The sequence below is a fragment of the Oncorhynchus nerka genome, linkage group LG28 (genome assembly GCF_034236695.1).
Source record: "Oncorhynchus nerka isolate Pitt River linkage group LG28, Oner_Uvic_2.0, whole genome shotgun sequence".
Classification (NCBI taxonomy): Eukaryota; Metazoa; Chordata; class Actinopteri; order Salmoniformes; family Salmonidae; genus Oncorhynchus; species Oncorhynchus nerka.
The window spans coordinates 55,565,011-55,588,085 of NC_088423.1; the positions used below are offsets into that span (position 1 = coordinate 55,565,011).

The 23,075-nt window shown below is 42.1% G+C and overlaps 1 protein-coding gene across 1 annotated transcript in view; it reads left to right on the forward strand.

Annotated features, from left to right (window-relative positions):
* Positions 1 to 23,075, forward strand: part of LOC115102815 (MAM domain-containing glycosylphosphatidylinositol anchor protein 1-like) — a 397,798-nt gene that overhangs the window by 259,190 nt on the left and 115,533 nt on the right. Inside the window, exons 6-8 of the mRNA XM_029623129.2 lie at positions 7,223 to 7,492; positions 19,639 to 19,754; positions 20,013 to 20,226. Coding sequence (XP_029478989.2) covers positions 7,223 to 7,492; positions 19,639 to 19,754; positions 20,013 to 20,226 — 600 coding nt within the window. The remainder of the gene's footprint in view (positions 1 to 7,222; positions 7,493 to 19,638; positions 19,755 to 20,012; positions 20,227 to 23,075) is intronic.

Here is a 23,075-nt window from a genome sequence, read left to right on the forward strand (position 1 = left end):
GTTCAGGCAGTGAGTGTTTTAATAAATAAACACAACATAAAACAAAACAAGAAACATTAACAACTCACAGACCAGAAACAGAAACAATAACCCCTGGGGAAGGAACCAAAGGGAGTGACATATATAGGGAAGGTAATCAGGGAAGTGCTGGAGTCCAGGTGAGTCTGATGACGGCCAGGTGCGCTTAATGATGGTAACAAGTGTGCAGCTTGGTGACATAGAGGCCGTAGAGGGAGCACACATGACAGAATAACTAATTATCTTCAAAGTAATGACTCAATGTCGGTTGTTAGATGAACGCTTATTTTTAGTAATAATACTTGTTCACGTTATATTTTACCACTTCAGATTCTACAAAACAATTTAAAGAAAGTTGCTAGCGAAAGCCAGGGTAATCACTTGTCACTTGTACATAACTGGCACATTCTTATTTTTTTTTTAACTTCCTATAGCAAGGCATTCTGGTACTAACTGACAATAGCGTAATCCAATACTAAACAATACAACATAAATATGTACATAGTTCTCTCAATTTCCATCACTCTTACATATGTAAATTGATACAGCTCAATGAATTAACTGTAAACATTATCTCTGTAACCCATTAAAGTTACAACATCCTCCCCCCAATGAACCGCTGTGTTCATCTAAATCTCTAAGCAGTATATCAACTGAATAGGCCTTCTCAACCAACAAGTCCATGAGGCAGTACAAACTGAACATGACCTAACTAGGCCATTTCAGCCTGGAAACAGTTCCTCAAACTTTCCTAGTTTCCAGGTTAGTCTGGGTGTGTTATCTTATCTGATGAGTGCAACATCACCCACATTCAGTGGGGTGGGCTGTGGTGTGTCACAGCGGTGTGCTGACTATAGATCCAGTAAGTAGACTCTTTGCCAGCTGTTCCAGAAGCTGGTCACAAGTCTCTGTCTGTACTTCCATCTGGGTGTCATTTCCTCCTTGTTTAGCGTTGGGTACTGAGTGTCAGCTGGAAATGGCTTGGTCGGCAAATAGGTTAGTCTTTTACCCACCAGGAAGTGTGCTGGTGTCAGGGGTTGTGGCTCATCCACTTCATTGTGCACAAAGGTCAGAGGCCTAGAATTTAGGACAGCATCAATCTCTGTCAGAACTTTGCTTAAATCTCATCAAAGTTGAGTGAAGCTCTCCCAAGAACCTTTCTCAGGCATGTTTTCACTGACCTGATGAGTATTTCCCAGCATTGGCTAAGGATCTCTCTATCCAGGCGGTCACTCTGAACACTCTTTTCAGTTTTCTGTACCTTTCAAGCTCCAACACGCGTCCAGTGATGTCTGTGCTGTTTGCTGCGAGCGGTACAGTGACCTGGCAACTGGGCTTTTGTTCTGTATTCACTTCTTCTGGAACCTTGTTATCATCAGTCTCCTCTGACTCCCACATTTCCTGGAACATGTACTTGATCTTGATTGTGAAGGGGGTCAGGAAGCCAAGAGGGTTGAAGATGAGTGCAGACGACTGCAAAACACTTCACGTTGTGTTTTTCTTTTGCTTTAGAATGGTCAGTAACACAAAGTCATCTGTTCCCAGTCTCCACACTAAACCTAAAACTTTCAGCACTACCCCTTGTATTTCTAGCACCAACGGGTGGTCAGTTGTCATAATCTCCTCCCATTTGGTTTCAGTTCAGGAGAATTGGTCATTCACAGGTCCGTGCCTGCAGTCGACAGCATTCACTTTGCAGTTGTCACAAGGTCAGCCTCTTCAACATCGCGTGAACTTCCAATGAAGTCATCTACATAGAGTGACTCTCTCAATGTCTCTACAACTTCTGGTTGTTCTGTTTTATATTGTTTCAGGTGCTTCCTGATTGTAGCTGCATGCAAGAATGTACTTGGGGAAGCTCCAAATACCACTCTGTTCATCCTCGGCACGCACAGTTCCTCTTTATTTTCTCCCCTTGTTGGGCCTGTGAGCCACAGGAATCTCACAGCGTCTAAGTCTCTCTCTGCTAGGGATATCTCTAGGAAAGTCTTCTTGATGTCTGCCATGAATGCGATCTCATGTAGTCTGAACGCTGAGCAGATCTGGATTCGGGTTAGGTTCTGTGAGTAGACAGTCATTGAGTGATGGACAGCCATCTTCATAGGACGAGGCATAAAACACCACTCTGTGTTGTCGTCACATTGTCTTCTCTGAGTACTGCATGGTGAGGTAAGTAGTATTTCATGTTGCCTGTGCTTGATGCAGTGTCCTTGGGCATGTCCTCTCCCATATCCTGTTGTAAGTAGTCCTCTATTACTTCATTGTATCTTCTGTACAACGTCACATCCTTCTTCAGTCCTTCAAACCATTTCTTAGCAATTCTGCAGTTGTCTTGGATTTCTGGCATTTCTCATTTCCATGGCAACTCCGCATGGTATCGTCCATCTTTGAAGGTGGTTGTTCTCTTGAACCTCTGTAGAGCCTAATTTTCCTCTTCGTTTTGTGTTTTCTCACTTGTGATACCCAGAGACTCAAGCTCCCAGAATGCATGCAGTTGTTTGGAGACTAGTGTGTCTTCATCATGTCAGATGAACATGCATGTTGCCTCAGCGACACTTGACATGGACACTGGTTCCTGCAACAACCATTCAAAGGTGCTCTCTAAAGCCACCAGTGTCTCTGTCAGTCGCTCCACTCGGCCTGATACTATCTGCCGGTAGTAGTCTGCTCCTTTCAGGACAGAAAGTTCAATATCATTGTCATCTCCCGAAAAGTTTGCGATCTGCAGTCCCTTTCTATAGAGCTAATGTTGAATCTGCTCACTAGGAACCTTCATCACAGCTGTGCACACTTGTGAGGTTTCAATTGCCTCTATTTCAATTCTCTGCTGTTTGTCCCAGACATTCTCCAAGATGACTTTCACTGTGTTGCGTTGGGACGTTGCTGGAGCAGAGGACCCAAACTTGTGAAGAGTGAGTGCCTCTTGTCTGATTACTGGTAGCTTCAGGCTCTTCACAAGGTGTTCATGTATGAAACTTCAGACTGCCTCCATCTAAAAAGCAACGAGCTATCTTCCTGCCCGATGGGCCTTCTTACCCATGCCTTTGTCGTTTATAGCTATTCAGTGTTCTGTTAATCTGGTTTCATCTTCACTGATTGGGGAATAACTGAGGAAGCATCATCATCTGCAGAAACAGTATGATCTCGCATCTCACTCCTCTTACCGGTACACACAGCAATTTGATGTTTGCTTCCACATGTTGCACATGACATGTCTTTGACTTTACATAATTTTGCTATGTGTTTCTGTCCTAAACATACAAAGCATCTTTCCATTTTCTTTCATTTCTCTTTGCGTGCTTCAATATTGTGGTCAGGGCAGTTTTCTGATTTGTGGTCTGCACTGTCACAGAATAGACAGTGTTGTGCCGCAGCAGATTGCATGTTGGGTCTTTCTGTTTTCATTTCATTGGAGGAGCATGACTTGTTCCATGGTTTGCTCTCTTTCTGTTGGTTTCATGATCTTGTCATTTGTAGCGCCCTCTCCCTGCTCTGGACCTCCTTCTGTAGGAAACTGACGATCTCAGACATTTTCCATTCATCATCTACTCCCCTCTGACGACTATATTCAAGAGCTATGTCCTCTGGAATCATCTGCAGTAAGATTGGGCATAGAAGACTTCCATAGGTTTCTGACACTACACCCAGCGATTCCAAGCTCCTAACCTGAATGTCACATTCCTCATATAGCTGCCTCAAGGCATTTAGGTCAGAGGATATCTTCACGGGAGTGAGATTCAGCAGCTTTGACATGTGAGCACTAATCACAAGATCTTTCCTTCCAAATCTGCTCTTGAGCAGAGCGATTGCATCATCATAGTTACTGCCTGTTAACATCAGTCCTGCTACTGCCTTTGCAGCTGGTCCAGTGAGATATGTTTCCCGGTAGGTAAACTTATCTTTATTGCACAGTGAATCATTTTGTGAATAGCAGTCTGATACTGGCTCCAAAACTCCTGCCACATATTGACATCTCCATAGAATTTCTCAATAATCAACTTTGGTAGCCTTACTGATTGTCTCTGAGATCTGTCTGAGTTAGCATCACTCACCTGTGCTGGTAATAGATTGAGATCCTGTTTTTTTAGGACTTATTTTCTTCTCATTTTCTCAAACAAGCTGTCCTCCTTAGCTAACAGCAATTCCAATAATGTACTCAAGTGATCGGTATCCGGACTTGACTGGGTTATTTCCACGTCAGTTTTATTCAAAAGTCTGCGTTGTGGCACCTCGGATGGTACCCCGCTTTCGTTGCATTCTTTCTACTTTCTACTTTCTACTATTCTTTCTTTCCCTCTGATCTTCGTCGCAGTTCATACTCCCGGGTTTCGGCACCAAAAATATAGAATAACTATCTTCAAAGGTTGTGAGATGAAAGCTTCTTTTTAGTAATAATACTTGTTCACGTTACATTTTACCACTTTAGATTCTACAAAACAATAAAAGAAAGTTGGTTCGGAAGCCAGGGAATATAACTTGTCACTGGGCTTGTTCACATTTTTTTTACTTCCGTAATCAAATACAACAGAAATATGTACACTCTCAATCTCCTTCACATGAATTCTAATACAATGACTCTTACATTTGTAAATAATTGTAAAATAAAATATCTATAGATACAGCTCAATGAATTAATGGTAAACAATTAACTCTGTAACTCATTAAAGTTACAACACAGTAAGACTGTTGGCGTACCAAATAGCACCCTATTCCCTATATAGTGCACTACTTTTGACTGGAGTCTTATATCCAAAAAGTGGACACATAAAGTTGCTAATTTAAAAACTTGATCAAATAAAAGCTATTGCACTCTCCCAAATCTAAAACCTACCAACGTTTTGTATTTTTTGTGAATTGTAAAAGGTTTGTAAGTCCATTATTGTTTTTTGTTTTTTTAAATGTGGTTAACCTTGACTCTTGTTATTCCTGGAAGCATGGCAAATGTATGGCAAATGCATGGCAAATGTATGGCAAATGCATGGCAAATGTGAACATAGACAGATCTCAGAGACACAAAATATATCTGAAATACTTTACTTCATGGTGCATAGGGCATTCATAACGCCTTCATGAAATAATTCAGGACCGTATTGCAGTATCATTCATAACAACCTCCATAATATGTCCTACATTTTATTCATACCAACAAGTATTTGATTTATTTTTACCCCCTTTTTCTCCCCAATTTCGTAGTATCCAATTGTAGCTACTATCTTGTCTCATCGCTACAACTCCCGTACGTACAGGCTCAGGAGAGACTAAGGTTGAAAGTCATGTGTCCTCCGATACACAATCCAGCCAAGCCGCACTGCTTCTTAACACAGTGCGCATCCAACCCGGAAGCCAGCCACACCAATGTGTTGGAGGAAACATCGTGCACCTGGCAACCTTGGTTAGAGCGCACTGCGCCCAGTCCGCCACGGGAGTTGCTGGTGCGCGATGAGACAAGGATATCCCTACCGGCCAAACGCTCCCTAACCCGGACAACTCTACCCAGAGTCTCTGGTGGCACAGCTGGCACTGCAGTACAGCGCCTTTAACCACTGCGCCACCCGGGAGGCCCTTGGCATACCATCAAGTATTAACACACTTTCTGTATGCACTACTATACTCCACAGCAAACAAGTTCTGCCCATTAGGGATGTGTGACTCCATGGCCTGACGGAAAAGCCGTCCACAGCCATTCTTTCCACCTTAAGTCCGACGGCTAGGTTTGTGTGTGTTCTGTCAAAACGACAACTTTGATGATTAATGTCCCTTTGGACTTACCCGTTTTTTCCTCCTTTGTCTGCTCTACAGTATTTTGTTCCACTCTTCCCAGCTTTGCCCTCTGTATTTCCAATGTGTTGAGCTGCTATCGATCTCTGTCTGGTGTTCTGGAGTGTTTTGCCCTCTGCGATGTTCTCGCCATGCTGTATTTCAGGTCATTCTACTCTTTTTTTTTTTAAAGGACAGCTATGAAACAAGAACTTCACTTTGTGCTAGTTTTGGTAGCTTGTCACTTAGCATGGCTGTCACAATGTCTGCCGTGAAACTTGTCTTAACATGCAATTAATTTGCAATTAGCCTCTACGGGACCCCTCTTTTCAGATGATGGAAACAATTTTTTTTTACGAATGTATTATCTTTTACCAGATCTAATGTGTTATATATGCATATCCTTTCTTCAGGTCCTGAGCTACAGGCAGTTAGGTTTGGATATGTCATTTTAGGCAAAAATAGAAAAGGAAGGTGTGATCCTTAAGAGGTTGCTGCTACTAAAGTACTACAAATGTTAATACAATTATGTTACTAGTTGTACTACAAAGGTTTAGGAGCAACTTCATTTAAAGTATTCCCGACTAATGCTCTAAGGAGAGTATAACTATAAAGAGACCAGGAGGACACAAATCTATTCTAAATGAATGCCTGTTAAAGTGACTAAATGATATGCGCACATTCTTTCCGTCTACCTCTTATGTATATTGATCTAGAGACAGAGGTGTCATTTAATAGAGCTTGCTTTCCAAATCAATACAGATAGATCCAATGAGTCAACTGTATCTTCGAAGCCCTTTCAGATACCGCGCATTTGCATTTTAGTCATTTAGCGTACACTCTTATCCAGAGCAACTTACAGTACAGGAGCAATTAGGGTTAAGTGCCTTGCTCAAGGGCACATCGACAGGCTGCTATTTAGTTGTTCACACAGTCAAATTGTGAAGTGAGCCCACTGCTACAATCTTACCTTCTGAAAAATGATATTGATTTAGCCCGAAGCCATCTAAAAGCGTGTCTAGTTGTTTGGGTACTCCTGGAGAGGTAGTTGTAATGGAGTCGTTAATGAATGTGGTTAAAGATTGACACAGAGCTAAAGATATAAGCTACAGCTAATGTCTACACAGCTCTGGGTTTAGAGTAGAACATGCCTGGAAGGCAGATCTGTGTGTGTATGTGTGTGTGCGCGTGCGTGAATCTGTGTGTTATCACTATCAGTGTGTCCACTCACATGTGTGAGAAGTCAAAACGGAACAAGAACTAGCTACTGGCAATGTACATACTAACACCTTCTCCTCTCCCCCTCTTCTCCTGAGTTCCCCTGCTCTCTGGCTGTCGGTCAACTAGCCAACATCCTAACAACAATGTAGACAACTCACCGGACGCATATTTTAAACAATGACAAACTCACACATTTTCCACTCTTCTCACCCTCCTCTCCCCTCAGCTCCCCCTGCTCTACGGCTGTCGGTCAACGAGACCTTGGTGGTGGACCCCGGGAAAGACGTGACCCTGTCGTGTGAGGTGACCGCCGGATTCCCTAAGCCCACTGTCACCTGGTCGCGCTACCCCAACCCATTGCCGAGAAACTCGTTGGTAAGGAATGGGACTCTGACACTGCGCTCGGTCACGCCCGCCGACTCAGGCTTCTACAACTGCACAGCGGTCAACAACGTGGGGAACCCGGCCAAGAGGAACGTCAACCTCCTCGTCCGAAGTGAGTGTGTGTGTGTGTGTCTATTTGATATACAGTCAGAGACGGAAGAGAAAGGGGTACATCTGGCTTTCCAATTTTTTCTGATCTGGGCGGGGCCACTCTGGTCTACTTATTGCCGCATAGCGAGACATCTCACTGTCAAATATTTCTGCTCAGGGCAGGTGGGGCGAGTGGGGAGGGAACAATAAGTAGACTAGAGCCAGCTGTTCTCTCACGTGAGCATGCCAGATATTATGGAGGAACCGTGAGCTCATGCAAGAAAGGGAACACCCACTTACACAGACAGGAACCTTCAAAAAAAATTATATAGTAAAGCTGTTCGTCTGAGATATACACCACATTTTTTTATAATATTTGTATTTGTTTTCTTTAAAAGATAGGTGTCAAAATGATTTCTACCCCAAAAGATCCTTATAAATAAAATCAAACTAAATTAAATCTGCATTAACATTCTACTTGAAAACAAAAGTTAATCTAATTTTAAGGGACTATATTGTGGCCTTCCATGGCTTTCACTTGGGTATAACATTTTTGTAATACTTTTGGTCCGCTACAAAAAGTGATGGAATTTCAAAACAGTTTATGAAATTACCCTCAAATTAAAGCTGACATTCTGCACTTTACCCTCATAGTCATTATATCTTTTCAAATCGAAAGTGCTGGACTGCAGAGCAAAAACAACACAACATGTGTCAGTGTCCCAATACTTTTGGAGCTCACTGTAATATGAAATTTGTTAAGGCACGCCATACTGAGACAGCTTCTCAGAAAACCAAGAGTAGGCTTATTTCTCATGTTACTCACTGCCCAGTGACCTCGCTGAGGCAAGATGAACTTGCCATCTTGGTAAATTAAAAATAAGCTACTCATCTAATGCTGTGCCGTAAATCACCACATGGTAAACTGAAACGTCAGTACTTTTTCGATACTAGAACACGAAAAAAAGGTTAGGTACTAGAATTTTTGTTAGTTTCGGTACTTCTGTGAAATGTGTCTCACGTCATATATGGATTGATAGGATCGAGTGTGTCATTCTAAATCTTCAATGGGGCAGTAGTAAGCCAGCCAGGCTACTTGTGCATGCAGCTGACACAGCGCAAGCCACTTTCGAGAAGCAAGCGAGAGGATAGAGAAAATGCAGACAGCATGGCTTCTTCTAACGAAGTGAACTATGGGAATACAAGTAAGAAAAAGGTGTTACATTATGCAAGGGGGTTTTAGTTCCAAAACAACATAAAAAAAATATTTCACCCATGACATTTGCATTGTACATTATTTTACTAGCAACTAAATTCTAATACATTTTGCGAGTGAGCATTATAATTATAGTGTGATTACAAACCAAAAGTCATATATTTAGACTACATTGTCAGGGCTGTACTTGCTAGCAGTAACCACTAGACATCTAGCAGCCCCGGACAGAGGATTGCACCCTGGGTGTTGAAATGGGAATCGTAGTATGCTGTCTAAAAACCAATTGTATTTATATGGTGTGTAGACCATTGTAATATAGACGCTTCAAGAAAGGAGCTTCAGAGTGTTCTTTAAGTTTTGGAACTAAACTATTCAGTTAATACATTAAATGATTAAGCTGTAATGAATAATGAATCCTAGGTCTAATGAATGTCATTTGACCCAATATTTTGGCCATAGATGAGCAAATTAACCCCACATTTTAAAACAGTTAAGATTCAATTGTACAATTATTTTGTATGATCGGATGTGTCATATGGTTTTGCATAAGGAAGGGTTAGGATGTTCATCTGTAATTAAATATAGTGTTTTATTTTTTTAAATAAATGTAATATACTGTAGAATAGAATATATTATATTTGTTACTTTAGTTGTTCTACCAGTTATCAACACATTGTTTAAAAAACCTAGTGGTTATTCTGACTTTAGATAATATGTATCATTTTAGTATCGAGTATTGTGATACTAAGGGCTCTATTCTACACCATTGCTTTAGCGTGAAACTACAACTTGTACTACTGAGAGAGGAGACATACTCTTTGATATGAAAGTTGGTCGCTGCTCTGTAGGCCATGAAGAATAGGTAGTCAGGTGGATTCCTGGGCAGACTACAAACCGATGAACTGAAAGCCTGCCATCGGGCCATTGATAAGGAAGGTTGCATTTGCCAGACAGATGTGGAATAGAAAAGCATACCTGGTTATATAAACAGAACACATTATACAGAGAGAAGAGCAGACATCAGACTGGTTCACAGCAGCACAGCTCAGCCATAACATGCATTATCATCAAAAAGCATAAAACTACATACAATATACTAACAAAACCCCAAAACAGCAACCAATGGTGGCTACGTATAGCATATTCACATTACAGCTGCTAGCACTAACCCTAACCTTAACCCAAAACCATTTTCCTCAAATTTCAAGTTCTTACCCTGGACCTTAGTGGGGAAGCTGACCCTATATTGTGGTGCAATGACCAAACAAGGCTAGCTATAGCTTCCAGCTGTGTTGGATGGCTGTTGATACTAGCATTACCTAGCATGCTGATGGCTTGTTAAACACCATATGGTGATCAGCAGTTGGCAATCAAGCGTTTTATCACCTTTAATGAAACGTTCTGTTTGAGAGAGCTTATTCTAGACAACTCTGATTAGAAGCGACCCAGTAATAATGTCAGCCAGCGACAGACACCATCCAATTAGCACAAGATATCATGCTGCTCTCCTGCTGAACGGTGCACATAGCGGACCAAAGCATTTTGCCAACATGATAGTGTCAGATATGAGTTTACGCTCAGCCAGTATGCAGAAAGCTCATGACCCACAGCATTATAAAATGACTATAGCAGAGTGAGCGGTATAAGGGTATAAGACACTTTGCATACACACAATGTACAAGCATGAATGATATGCACGCGTAACTAGGCCTACTACTATCCTTAAATATAGGACACCTAAGATATTGCCTAACCTTGATGTTTTATGTGCATGACAGCTATGGATGACTGTAAAACCATAAGCTACAGGGTTTGTGTGCAAACACATGTTTACAACAATAGAATAAAGCACACTACAAGCAAGTGCCCAGACATCCAAAGTGTTTTGGGAGGCTCAGGCCAGGCATTGATGGGGCAATAGTGAAACAACAAAGCATTAGGAAATACAATCTCAACGTGTGCTCTGCCAGCGATACAAGCAACATGCCAATAATGTGCAAATGATACAGGGACATAAGCTAAATCATGAATTAACATGAGCATTCACCTTGGCAGTAAGAGTTGCAGGGTGATTACCACGGCAGTAGCAGTTGCAGCACAACACATGATAGTTCCCGTGATTAAAAATACATAAAACATGATGGCCCTCCCTACATACCCTTTGGAGCTCCTACCTGACTCTACTGGAAGAAGATAGACACGGAGTATACCAAACATTAGGATCATCTTCCTAATATTTAGTCGTGCCCTAAGAATAGCCTCAATTTGTTGGGGCATGGACTCCACAAGGTGTCAAAAGCGTTACACAGGGATGCTGGCCCATGTTGACTCCAATGCTTCCCACATTTGTGTCAAATTGGCTGGATGTCCTCGGGGAGGGGGGGGGGGGGCATTTTTGATACACACAGGAAATTGAGCATGAAAAACCCAGCGGTGTTGCAGTTCTTGACACCAACCGGTGCTCCTGGCACCTACTACCATACCCTGGTTTTTCTTGCCCATTCACCCACTGGATGGAACACGTACACAATTCATATCTCAATTGTCTCAAGGCTTAACAATCTTTAACCTGCCTCTGCCCCTTCATCTACACTGATTAAAGTGGATTTAACAGGGGATATGAATTCAACAGGGGATTATAGCTTTTACATGGATTCATCTGGTCAGTCTGTCATGGAAAGAGCAGGTGTTCTTAATATTTTGTACACTCAGTATAATTTAACTCGATGATTTAGACAGTTTGTAAGACATAATTTATTCCAATATGAAAGCAGATTAATAAATAGCAGAAGGTAATATGTAACAAGAATGAAGCAATCATATATTTAGTGTAAGAGTATACATAGAGAAACATAGAGAATGCATTAAGACAAAAAATGGGAAGGGAAGTTCAGAGTCCAGTGTTGTGATCTGTCTGGTTGCGAGCTGAAATACCCCACAAATGGCAAAAGGAATGGACAGAATGGGGGAAAAGAAAGGTATGAACATTTCATCCACCCAAAGTCCATCAATATCTAGGAAAACACAACACAGGTTCATGTCCCAACTGTCCAGCTGCAGAAACCACAGATGATGTCCTGCTTCACTGTCATGCATACTAACATCAAAGGCAGACACTCAGAAGAAAATCACATCCATGGGAATAAACTTCAACCTCCCCAGTTTACTCAAAGCCCGTCCAGAACAAACTGAAATACACGCAGCACACATTTATTTCCTCCACTCATGTAGACTAGAGAACAGAATTTAGAACATGTCCATAGTCTCCAGGGAAATCCAGCCCGGTAGGTGGCGGTAATGTACCTAATATTGGTCGGTACACCACCATTATAATCCAAAGAAGAAGAGAAGTTAGTGGAAGCACATGACATGGAAATATAATTGTGTTGAAGTTATATGAAGAACATACAAGTCAAGAGAATGCCTGATTATTCATGTAACACGTTTACATTGTTATACTAGCATTACAATACAATAGCAAATTACTGGAATCTTTTTTACTAGAATAAACAGACGGACTGACAAGAGGGACTAATTATGTAAAATGTATGACACATAAGTAAAAACATGGATAAAACGTAAAGCCTATCCCACTGGGCACACACTGGTTGAATCAATGTTGTTTCCAGGTCATTTCAATTAAATGGCATTGAATCAATGTGGAATAGACGTTGAATTGATATCTGTGCCCAGTGGGAACCTACTTCTGCAGATAATGATGCTATAAACTAACAATGTGACTAAAATAAAATCATTAAATCAAGATGTTAAATGTATTGCTAGTAGTGTTACAGCTGTCTCGTGAGCTGTGCAACACACGAGGCTACTAGGCTAGGCTACTATCGATATTAAAGGGATAATCCACTCAAACCACGAATTAATATGATTAACAGTGTTAAACCGTGTTAAAACCCCCTAGAGTTGATGTCCGCGCCCCCACTGAAAATAGTTAGCATAATAAAAAATCCCCATAAAAATATGTCTGTTTAAGCTAGAGATACTGTATCTTTGCATGGGCTGCGTATTAATCCACCACATCCGGATTGGATTAAGGAGAATGTTATCTTTGAAATGGTGTCTAATACTTGAATGTTTGAGAAATTTGAATTATGAGATTTCTGTTGATTTGAATTTGACGCCCTGCAATTTCATTGGCTGTTGGCGAGGGGTTCCGCTAGCGCAACGGGGTTCCAGTACTAGACAGGTTAAAGTAATGATGGACAGTCGTTTCTCTTTGCTTATTTGAGTTGTTCTTGCCATAATATGGACTTGTTCTTTTACCAAGTAGGGCTTATCTTCTGTTTACCACCCCTACCTTGTCACAACACAACTGATTGTCTCAATCGCATTAAGAAGGAAAGCAATTCCACAAATTAACTTTTAAGAAGGCACACCATTCAATTGAAATGCATTCCAGGTGACTACCTCATGAAGCTGGATGAGAGAATTCCAAGAGTGTGCAAAGCTGTTATCAAGGCAAAGGGTGGCTACTTTAAAGAATGTCAAATATAAAATATTTGTTGATCTTATTAGCACTTTTTTGGTTACTATGTGATTCCATATGTGTTATTTCATAATTTTGATGTGTTCACTATTATTGTGCAATGTAGAAAATAGTAAAAATAAAGAAAAACCCTGGAATGAGTAGATGTGTCCAAACTTTTCACCTTCCTACGACAATCCAATGCTGGGACTAAGACCACCATCAACAAGCTGTATAAAGCCATAAGCAAATAAGATACATGGTCATCCAGAAGAGGCACTCCTAGTGGTTTGGGACATTAACGCAGGGAAACTTAAATCCATTTCTACCTAATTTCTACCAGCATATTACATGTGCAACCAGAGAAACTCTACACCACCTTTACTCTACACACAGAGACATGTAGAAAGCTCTCCCTCACAATCCATTTGCTAATCTGACCATAATTATATCCTCCTGATTCCTGCTTACAGGCAAAAATTGCAACAGATTGTACCAGTGACTCGCTCAATAAGGAAGTGGTCAGGTGAGGCAGATGCTAAGCTACGGGATTGTTATGCTAGCGCATACTGGAATATGTTCCGGGACTCATCCAATGGCATTGAGGAGTGTACCACACCAGTCACCGGCTTCATCAATAAGTGCATCGATGACTTTTTTCCAACAGTGACCGTAAGTACATATCCCAACCAGAAGCCATGGATTAAGGATTAGCTAAAGGGTAGAGCTGCTGCTTTCAAGGAGCGGGACTGTAACCCTGAAGCTTATAAGAAATCCCGCTATGCCCTCAGACAAACCATCAAACAGGAAAAGTGTAAATTCAGGACTAAGATTGAATCCTACTACACCGGCTCCGACGCTCATCGGATGTGACAGGGCTTGCAAACTATTACGAACTACAAAGGGACGCCCAGCCGCGAGCTACCCAGTGACACAAGCCAACCATACGAACTAAATGACTTCTATGCATGCTTCGAGGCAAGCAACACTGAAGCATACATAAGAGCACCAGCTGTTCCGGATGTCTGTGTGATCCCGCTCACCGTAGCCAATATGTTTAAGACCTTTAACTTCTTCGATATAGGGGGCGCTCTTTTAATTTTTGGATAAAAAAACGTTCCCGTTTTAAACAAGATATTTTGTCACAAAAAGATGCTCGACTATGCATATAATTGACAGCTTTGGAAAGAAAACACTCTGACGTTTCCAAAACTGCAAAGATATTATCTGTGAGTGCCACAGAACTGATGCTACAGGCGAAACCAAGATGACATTTCAAACAGGAAATGGCCCAGATTTTGAAGGCGCTGTGTTCCAATGTCTCCTTATATGGCTGTGAATGCGCCAGGAATGAGCCTACACTTTCTGTCGTTTCCCCAAGGTGTCTGCAGCATTGTGACGTATTTGTAGGCATATCATTGGAAGATTGACCATAAGAGACTACATTTACCAGGTGCCCGCTTGGTGTCCTCGGTCGAAATTATTGCGTAATCTCCAGCTGCGTGCATTTTTCCATTTGCTTCAGAGGAGAAACCCAACTGCCACGAATGATTTATCATCGAATAGATATGTGAAAAACACCTTGAGGATTGATTCTAAACAACGTTTGCCATGTTTCTGTCGATATTATGGAGTTAATTTGGAAAAAAGTTTGGCGTTGTAATGACTGAATTTTCGTTTTTTTTCTTAGCCAAACGTGATTAACAAAACGGAGCAATTTCTCCTACACAAATCATCTTTTTGGAAACACTGAACATTTGCTATCTAACTGAGAGTCTCCTCATTGAAAACATCCGAAGTTCTTCAAAGGTAAATTATTTTATTTGAATGCTTTTCTTGTTTTTGTGAAAATGTTGCCTGCTTAATGCTATGCTAGCTATCAATACTCTTACACAAATGCTTGTGTAGCTATGGTTGAAAAGCATATTTTGAAAATCTGAGATGAGTGTTGTTAACAAAAGCCTAAGCTTGTGAGCCAATATATTTATTTAATTTCATTTGCGATTTTCATGAATAGTTAACGTTGCGTTATGGTAATGAGCTTGAGGCTATGATTACGCTCCCGGATACGGGATTGCTCGACGCAAGAAGTTAAATAGGTTAACATTCACAAGGCCCAGGGCCGGACTGATTTCCAGGACGTGTACTCCGAGCATGCGCTGACCAAATGGCAAGTGTCTTCACTGACATTTTTAAACTGCCCCTGTCTGAGTCTGTAATACCTACATATTTCAAGCAGACCACCATTGCTCCTGTGGCCAAGAACACCAAGGTAACCTGCTTAATGACTACCGACCCGTAGCACTCATGTCTGTTGTTATGAAGTGCTTTGAAAGGCTTGTCGTGGCTCACGTCCACCATAGTGCCCTCAAAGCTCATCACTAAACTAAGGACCCTGGGACAAAACACCTCCCTCTGCAACTGGATCCTGGACTTCCTGATGGGCCGCCCCCAGGTGGTAATGGTAGGCAACAACACATCTGCCACGCTGATCCTCAATACGAGGGCCCCTCAGGGGTGCATGCTTAGTGCCCTCTTGTACTCCTTGATTCACCCATGACTGCGTGGCCAAGCATGACTCCAACACCATCATTAAGTTTGCATTGACAACCTCTTTTACACTACTGCTACTCGCTGTTTATTATCTATGCATAGTCACTTTACCCCTACCTACATGTACATATTACCTAAATTACCGCGACTAACATGTACCCCCGCACATTGACTAGGTTCTAGTACCCCCTCTATATGGCCTCGTTATTGTTATTTTATTTTTGCTCTTGTTTTTTTTGTTTATTTAGTAAATATTTTTCTTAACTGCAATGTTGGTTAAGAGCTTGTAAGCATGTGAAAAATTTGATTTGATTTAATATTCAATGCTGTCTAATTTGAGTATAATGCAGCCTGCTTATTTTTATGTTTTCTGTCCTCAGATACAGAGATTTGTGAAACCCTGTTTGCATATGACCCCTTTTTTTCAATTTTCGCCTAAAATTACACACCCAAATCTAATTGCCTGTAGCTCAGGATGCAACAGAAAGATCCCACATCTGCCACCACTCTGGTTGTAATTCCGATGGTGTCCACAAGATGGAAGCAAACGGATAACTTGAAGTATGGGCAAACTATATGACATTTAGTGTGAAGTCACCCAGGTAGATTTGGGCAAATCGTGAAGGAGACATTTACATTCACATTACATTTTTCTGCAAGAATATAGTCAAATCTGTACTTGGACTTTGACTTAGCTTTTCCAGTATTTTGTGGTTGGTTAACTGATTTTTGTACTCTGACGTCCTTGGGTAGGCGGATGGAGTCTGGAAGGGCATCTAGGAATCTTTGGGTTCTCCGAGAATTTATAGCACAACTTTTGATGATCCTTGGTTGGGGTCTGAGCAGATTATTTGTTGCGATTGCAAACGTAATAAAATGGTGGTCCAATAGTCCAGGATTATGAGGAAAAACATTAAGATCCACAACATTCGTTCCATGGGACAAAACTAGGTCCAGAGTATGACTGTGACAGTGAGTAGGTCCAGAGACATGTTGGATAAAACCCACTGAGTCGATGATGGCTCCGCAAGCCTTTTGGAGTGGATCTGTGGACTTTTCCATGTGAATATTAAAGTCACCAAACATTTTAATATTATCTGCCATGACTACAAGGTCTGATAGGAATTCAGGGAAATCAGTAAGGAATGCTGTATATGGCCCAGGAGGCCTGTAAACAGTAGCTATAAAAAAAAGTTATTGAGTAGGCTGCATAGATTTCATGACTAGAAGCTTTCATGACTAGAAGCACTGTTATCATGCAGATTTGGATAGCCACTCAGCTGTTGTTGTCGAAATAATTCATGCGGTGGACTCCCAACATGGATGCCAGGTGGTGTTGTACATCAACTGGCAACCCTCTGTAACGCATTCTTGTCATGCTATGCAAGAGCTCACATTTAAGGATACAGTTGAAGACGGAAGTTTACATACACTTAGGTTGGAATCATTAACTCATTTTTCAACCACTCCGCAAATGTATTGTTAAAACCTCTTTGTGCTATACGTGCCGCTAGCGAACTCGACAACATCCGGTGAAATCGTAATATTAAACATTCGTGAAAACACAAGCGTCTTACATGATTTAAAAACGTAACATTTCCTTTAACATTCTGTGTTGTGTTCATATTATTTTTTATAAGTGATGAATGCTTATAAATTCTTTATGAATGGGTAAATTGTAATGACAGTACAATGACTGCATAAAATTCAGGCAGGTGGGATTGACTGCATGAAGTTTCCCCTGCTGGCCAATATAGGCCTGGAGGGGAAATTTCATGCAGTGGGGGTGGTACAGTATATATCAGCATAATTTTCAAAACGTGGTTTGCCCATTTGGCCATTTGGCATATTCACTCATACATACTCACACTTTGCTGTCATTGTAATGATGCATCTATTAAGATACCTACATATGACACATAGCATAACATGAATGCACTAAAGATATGCTATGGATATATTTCATTAAGGAAAATGGAAAGGGGGCTACCTAGTCAGTTGTACAACTGAATGCATTTAACCCAACCCCTCTGAGTCAGAGAGGTGCGGGGGGCTGCCATAATCGACATCCACGTCTTTTGGCACCTGGGGAACAGTGGGTTAACTGACTTGCTCAGGGGCTGAACGACAGATTTTTAACTTGTCAGTTCTGGGAATAATGTGGTTTGCACCTGTTTTAACATGTTCAGGAAATGCTTTAGATGTGTAATAAATGTGTTATGGATATGTAGTCAACGTATACCATTACCCAGTATTTGTATTATTTATTTCATTCATTTTTTCCCTCATCTTTATTAAGGGAGCCAATCATTTTGGATGTGTCTGTAACTGTGTGTGTGTGCGTGACCTTTTTCCACATGTCTGTTTTGACATATAGAGGTCTTAACTAGTTTGTGTAACATACGGTATAATATGACTACATTACAGTACATAAGTACTGTAAGTAAGCATTTGTGAGAGGTTATCATTTCTGTCATATTTACATCATCTTGTGCAATGAAGTGTAGCCAACATATGTGTTTGGCTCCGGGGTGAAATACCCCCTACTGTAGGTGCAGATCTAGAATCGGCTTCCCCTCCCCCAATCCTTACCTTAAACTGTAGTGGGTAAAATTAAAAAGTGATCCCAGATTAGCTTTTAGGGGCAGCATCACCTTACACATCTGTCTGTGGACATTAATGGATGCAACTTTGCATGTGAACCAACTAAGTCAAATTTACATTGGTTAATGAACTATTCCATGTAACTGACATTGTGAATTACAATAGCTGTATACTCTTGAGCACAGTTGTCTGTGTGCGTGCGGTTGCATTTGCTGTGTGTGGTGTGTGTGCCTAAGCATTACCTGGGAATATAATGTCTACATGTGTGTGAACGTCATCCAGTTGATCTGTGATTAGCTCTGGTTTCTATACAATCATGTCAAGACTCTAGATTAACTCTAGATTACCCTGCCCATTAAACAAACTCCTTTATTCAGTGGCCCGCCGCCGGCTATTTTTATCGCTTTTAATAATCTTTATTTACTCAGATTAATTGGAGCCGAGATGGAAGTAATTAGAGGAGCTGATAAAGTGCGCGTGTGTGTGGTAGAAGGGGGGTAGGTGGGTGTGGGTGTTTGTGTGTGTGCATGTGTGTATATTGTACATAATGAGTGTGTGTGTGTTCATATTTGTGTGTATTGAACATATGTGTATGTGAGTGTGTTTTCCCCTTCCCTGTTAATGGGCCTGAGCAAGTCACATGAGCCCAGGTGGTGATAACACCACGCAGACGAGTACTTCGTAAGTGCCTCGCTGAAGTATAAGGCAAAACATACGGTCTCCGTCCGTTTGAGCGCGGTGGGCTAGCCATATGGCGGTGAGGACGATCAAACATATGGTCTCCCATCCTCACCAACCCCACCTGCCGAGCTAGTTAGCATGCTTGGCGAAGCGTAGACTTACAAGATTTTTCTCTCTCCTCTCCTGCTTATATTAGTTGCTATGTCGTTTGCCAATGGAGTTTTGTATTCAGAACAGGGCCAATTTGTCAGGTTCTGGAATTAAATCGGACCAATCAGTGTCTAGTGTTTAGGATGGTTAAGGTAGATATCTCTCCTTCTTGCTCAGTTTTCTTTTTGTCTTCTTCTTCTCCATCTCCCTCCTTCTTACTTCATCACTTTTCTTCTACTCTTTCCTCTTTCTCCCTCTTCCCATCCCCTGTCTTATGTTCTCTCCCTCCTCCTCCACCACTCTCTATCCTCCTCCTTACTTCTTTCTCGATTATACTCTCCCCCTCCTTCTCTCACCCCCTTCTTTCTTATCCATCTCCCCCTTTATTCTTCCTCCTTCCTTCCTCTCATCCCGACTCCCACCCCCTCCTAACACGCTTCATCCCTCCCTTTCTTCCTCCCTCTCCACTCCCTCCCCTCAGGTATGGGCAACCTCACCTTCCAGATCACACCCGACTCCAACAAGGACAGTGAGAGCATCCAGATGGGCCGCGATCTCAAGCTCTCTTGTCACGTGGACGCACAGCCCCAGGACAAGGTCAACTGAATAATACTATTAGTAATAATAATATTAGTAGGGTGTGACCCCTTCATAATAATCTCATAATGATGCCGAATAAATCAAAATAGGTGAGACGGATGAACATTTTATGTAAAGAGATACATAAGCATTGTTAAAGGACATTATAAATATTTATGCATGCTTAATACAAGTTGCAACATATTATGGAAAGTATATAGGCTATAGCAATATATTAATATAATAAAATAACATATTGCTATTTTATATTATTAGGTCAACTACACATGGTACAAGAATGCGGCACTAGTCTACAACTCGGACAGCTTGATCGTGCTGCGCAGCGACCCGGACATGGCACCGGGCACAAGTAGCCTGGAGATCGTGGACATGAAGTTCCGTGACCAGGCCACCTACAGCTGTGTGGCCAACTTTCCTGGGAGCACGGTGCCCGAGTTGAGGGTAGATGTCAACATTACCCAAAGCAGCGGTGAGTGGACTGTTTCTTTGTTCTAAGTACCTAACTAGTCATTTGTTATGCTAACTAGCTAGCAAGAGGTTGCATAGCAACAGCATCAACTTCCGGTAGAGAAGTAGAGAAGGCAAAGAGAATGTATGCTCAACTGAAAGTTGTGCCCCTTAGATATTAATTTAGGATACTCCAATCTTCTTATGCTGTGGCCTACTCCCGACCGTCACGTTGTACAGAGCCATATTTTTCATTCCATCCTAACGGAAACCTTGAATGTTTATTTTTTTCTCAGAATAGAAACACCATAATATTAAATTAATTAAGACAAATTAATTAAAATAAATCCCGTATGCTATGTTATTACAAAAAAGGTTTCAAATTCTCTGGCAATGCCAATATGGAAGACTATCAAAGGCTTTTCAAAGATGCCCTCTGGTGGTCAAACTAGCACTAAATTGCATTTAAAAAATGGCTGACAATTAGATAACGTCCCACAGTATGACGCAACTTTGAAAGGAGGAACCACTGTACAAAGAACATGGGCTAGGGTTAGGGTACCTCCTGATTTGACTGGATTGAATTGGAATGCTTGTTGACTTGTTTAGCCAATTGGCGTGAAAATGCTGCTGATAGAAGTGCATAAAAATATAAGAAAATAATTTTAAAAATGCTCAGATTTGCAACACGGAAGGTATCCAAGAACACACTGGTCTCCATCATTATTAAATGAAAGAAGTTTTGAACCACCAAGACTCTTCCAAGAGTTGGCTCCCCAGCCAAACTGGGCAATCGGTGGACAATGGCCTTGGTTTGGGAGGTGACCAAGAACCTGATGGTCACTCTGACAGCTCCAGTTCCTCTGTGGAGATAGGAGAGACTTCCAGAAGGACAACCATCTCATCACCTGGACAACCCTGCTCATCACCTGGCCAATACCATTCCTACGGTGAAGCATGGTGGTGGTGGCATCATGCTGTGGGGATCTTTTTCAGCTACAGGGAGACTAGTCAGGATTAAGGGAAAGATGAACAGTGCAAAGTATAGAGACGAAAAACCTGCTCCATAGCGCACAGGACCTCAGACTGGGGCAAAGGTTTACCTTCCAACAGGACAATGACCCTAAGCACACAGCCAAGGCAATGCACGATTTGCTTCGGGACAAGTCTCTGAATGGTGGTTGTTCAGGTGATGGTCAGCGACCTTGGGGATATTGGTTTGGCCCGGAGTGATGGGACCTCCCACTCCTGCGATCTCGCCCTCCTCTCATCTCCCCAGGTTCTAGAACTGTTGTTCTTTTTCTCCCTTCAAATGTTCAGTAACACTTTATTTGATGTATGTATGTCATGTCCTAATGTTCTCACGATAACCGGGGTGATGATATCTCTCTGGCTTGACTCGATCATCGGTTGTGGATTGGTGTTGCTTTCTTTCAGTTTCTCTCTTTCTCTGTGTCACGATCGTCGTAGTGAGGAGACCAAAGCGCAGCATGATGTGAATACATGCCCAAACCTACCTGGCTGAATGCTCCCCGTAGCCAGGCCAATGCGGCGAGGTGGAATAGCCCGCACTGGGCTGTGCTGGTGAACCGGGGACACTGGAGACCAGATGCGCTGAGCCGGCTTCATGGCACCTGCCTCGATGCCCACTCTAGCCCGGCCGATACGAGGCGCTGCTATGTACCGCACCAGGCTATGCCTGCGCACCAGGGACAACGTGCGCCTCATGGCATAACACGGTGCCTGCCCGGTCCTTCTCTCTCCACGGTAAGCACGGGGAGCTGGCTCAGGTCTCCTACCCGACTTAGCCACACTCCCCGTATGCCCCCTCCAATAAATTGTTGGGGCTTCCAACCGTGCTGCCTTTCTGCCTCCTCATACACCGCCTCTCGGCTTTCGCTGCCTCCAGCTCAGCCTTGGGGCGGCGATATTATCCAGCCTGTGCCGAGGGTCCCTTGCCGTCCAGAATCTCCTCCCATGTCAAGGAGTCCTGAGATCGCTGCTGCTGCCCGTTACCACGCTGCTTGGTCCTTTGTTGGTGGGTGATTCTGTCATGATCGTCGTAGTGAGGAGACCAAAGTGCAGCGCAATGTGAATACATACTTTTAATGTAAGACGAATGAACACGAAGTACAATAAACGTGACCGCTATAAACATGCAACATCACATAGACATAGATAATCACCCACCAATTACCCAAGGAATATGGCTGCCTAAATGTGTTTCCCAATCAGAGACAACAATAAACAGCTGCCTCTAATTGAGAACCACTCTAGGCAACCATAGACATACAAAACACCTATTCTAGTAAACAACCCCATAAACATACAAAAACCCTAGACATAATAAAAACACAACAAACCACCCCTTGTCACACCCTGTCCTAACCAAAACAATAAAGAAAACAAAGATAACTAAGGTCTTTCTCCATCTCTTTCGATGTCCTTTTCTTTGACTACCACAGACAGTCTCAATCCCCCTCCGTCCCTATCCCTTTTTCAATCTATAAAATGGAAGCACTATGGTGTAAGGTCTACCACTACACTGCTTATACCTGTCCAGAGAGCAACGGGAACGTTGTAGTGAGTGTTTTGGGACTCATATTGGCCAGTCTGCGTCTTTTTAATCTCGTTCCCATACTCACCTCCGCCTAAATGCACGGAGACTCTGGTGGATAGGAGCGTCAATAGCCAATCAGAAAGACGTGAGAAACTCCTGGCATGATAGTCATTGGCTTAATTGGCTTCATCTTCCAACCAGTCATCTCCCACAACACTCCCCCCCCATGTCTTGGGCACATCTACATTCAGAAGCAGCTGCTGAGCTGACTCGATACTGGACTGTCTCAAGGCATTAAAACCTGTTCATTG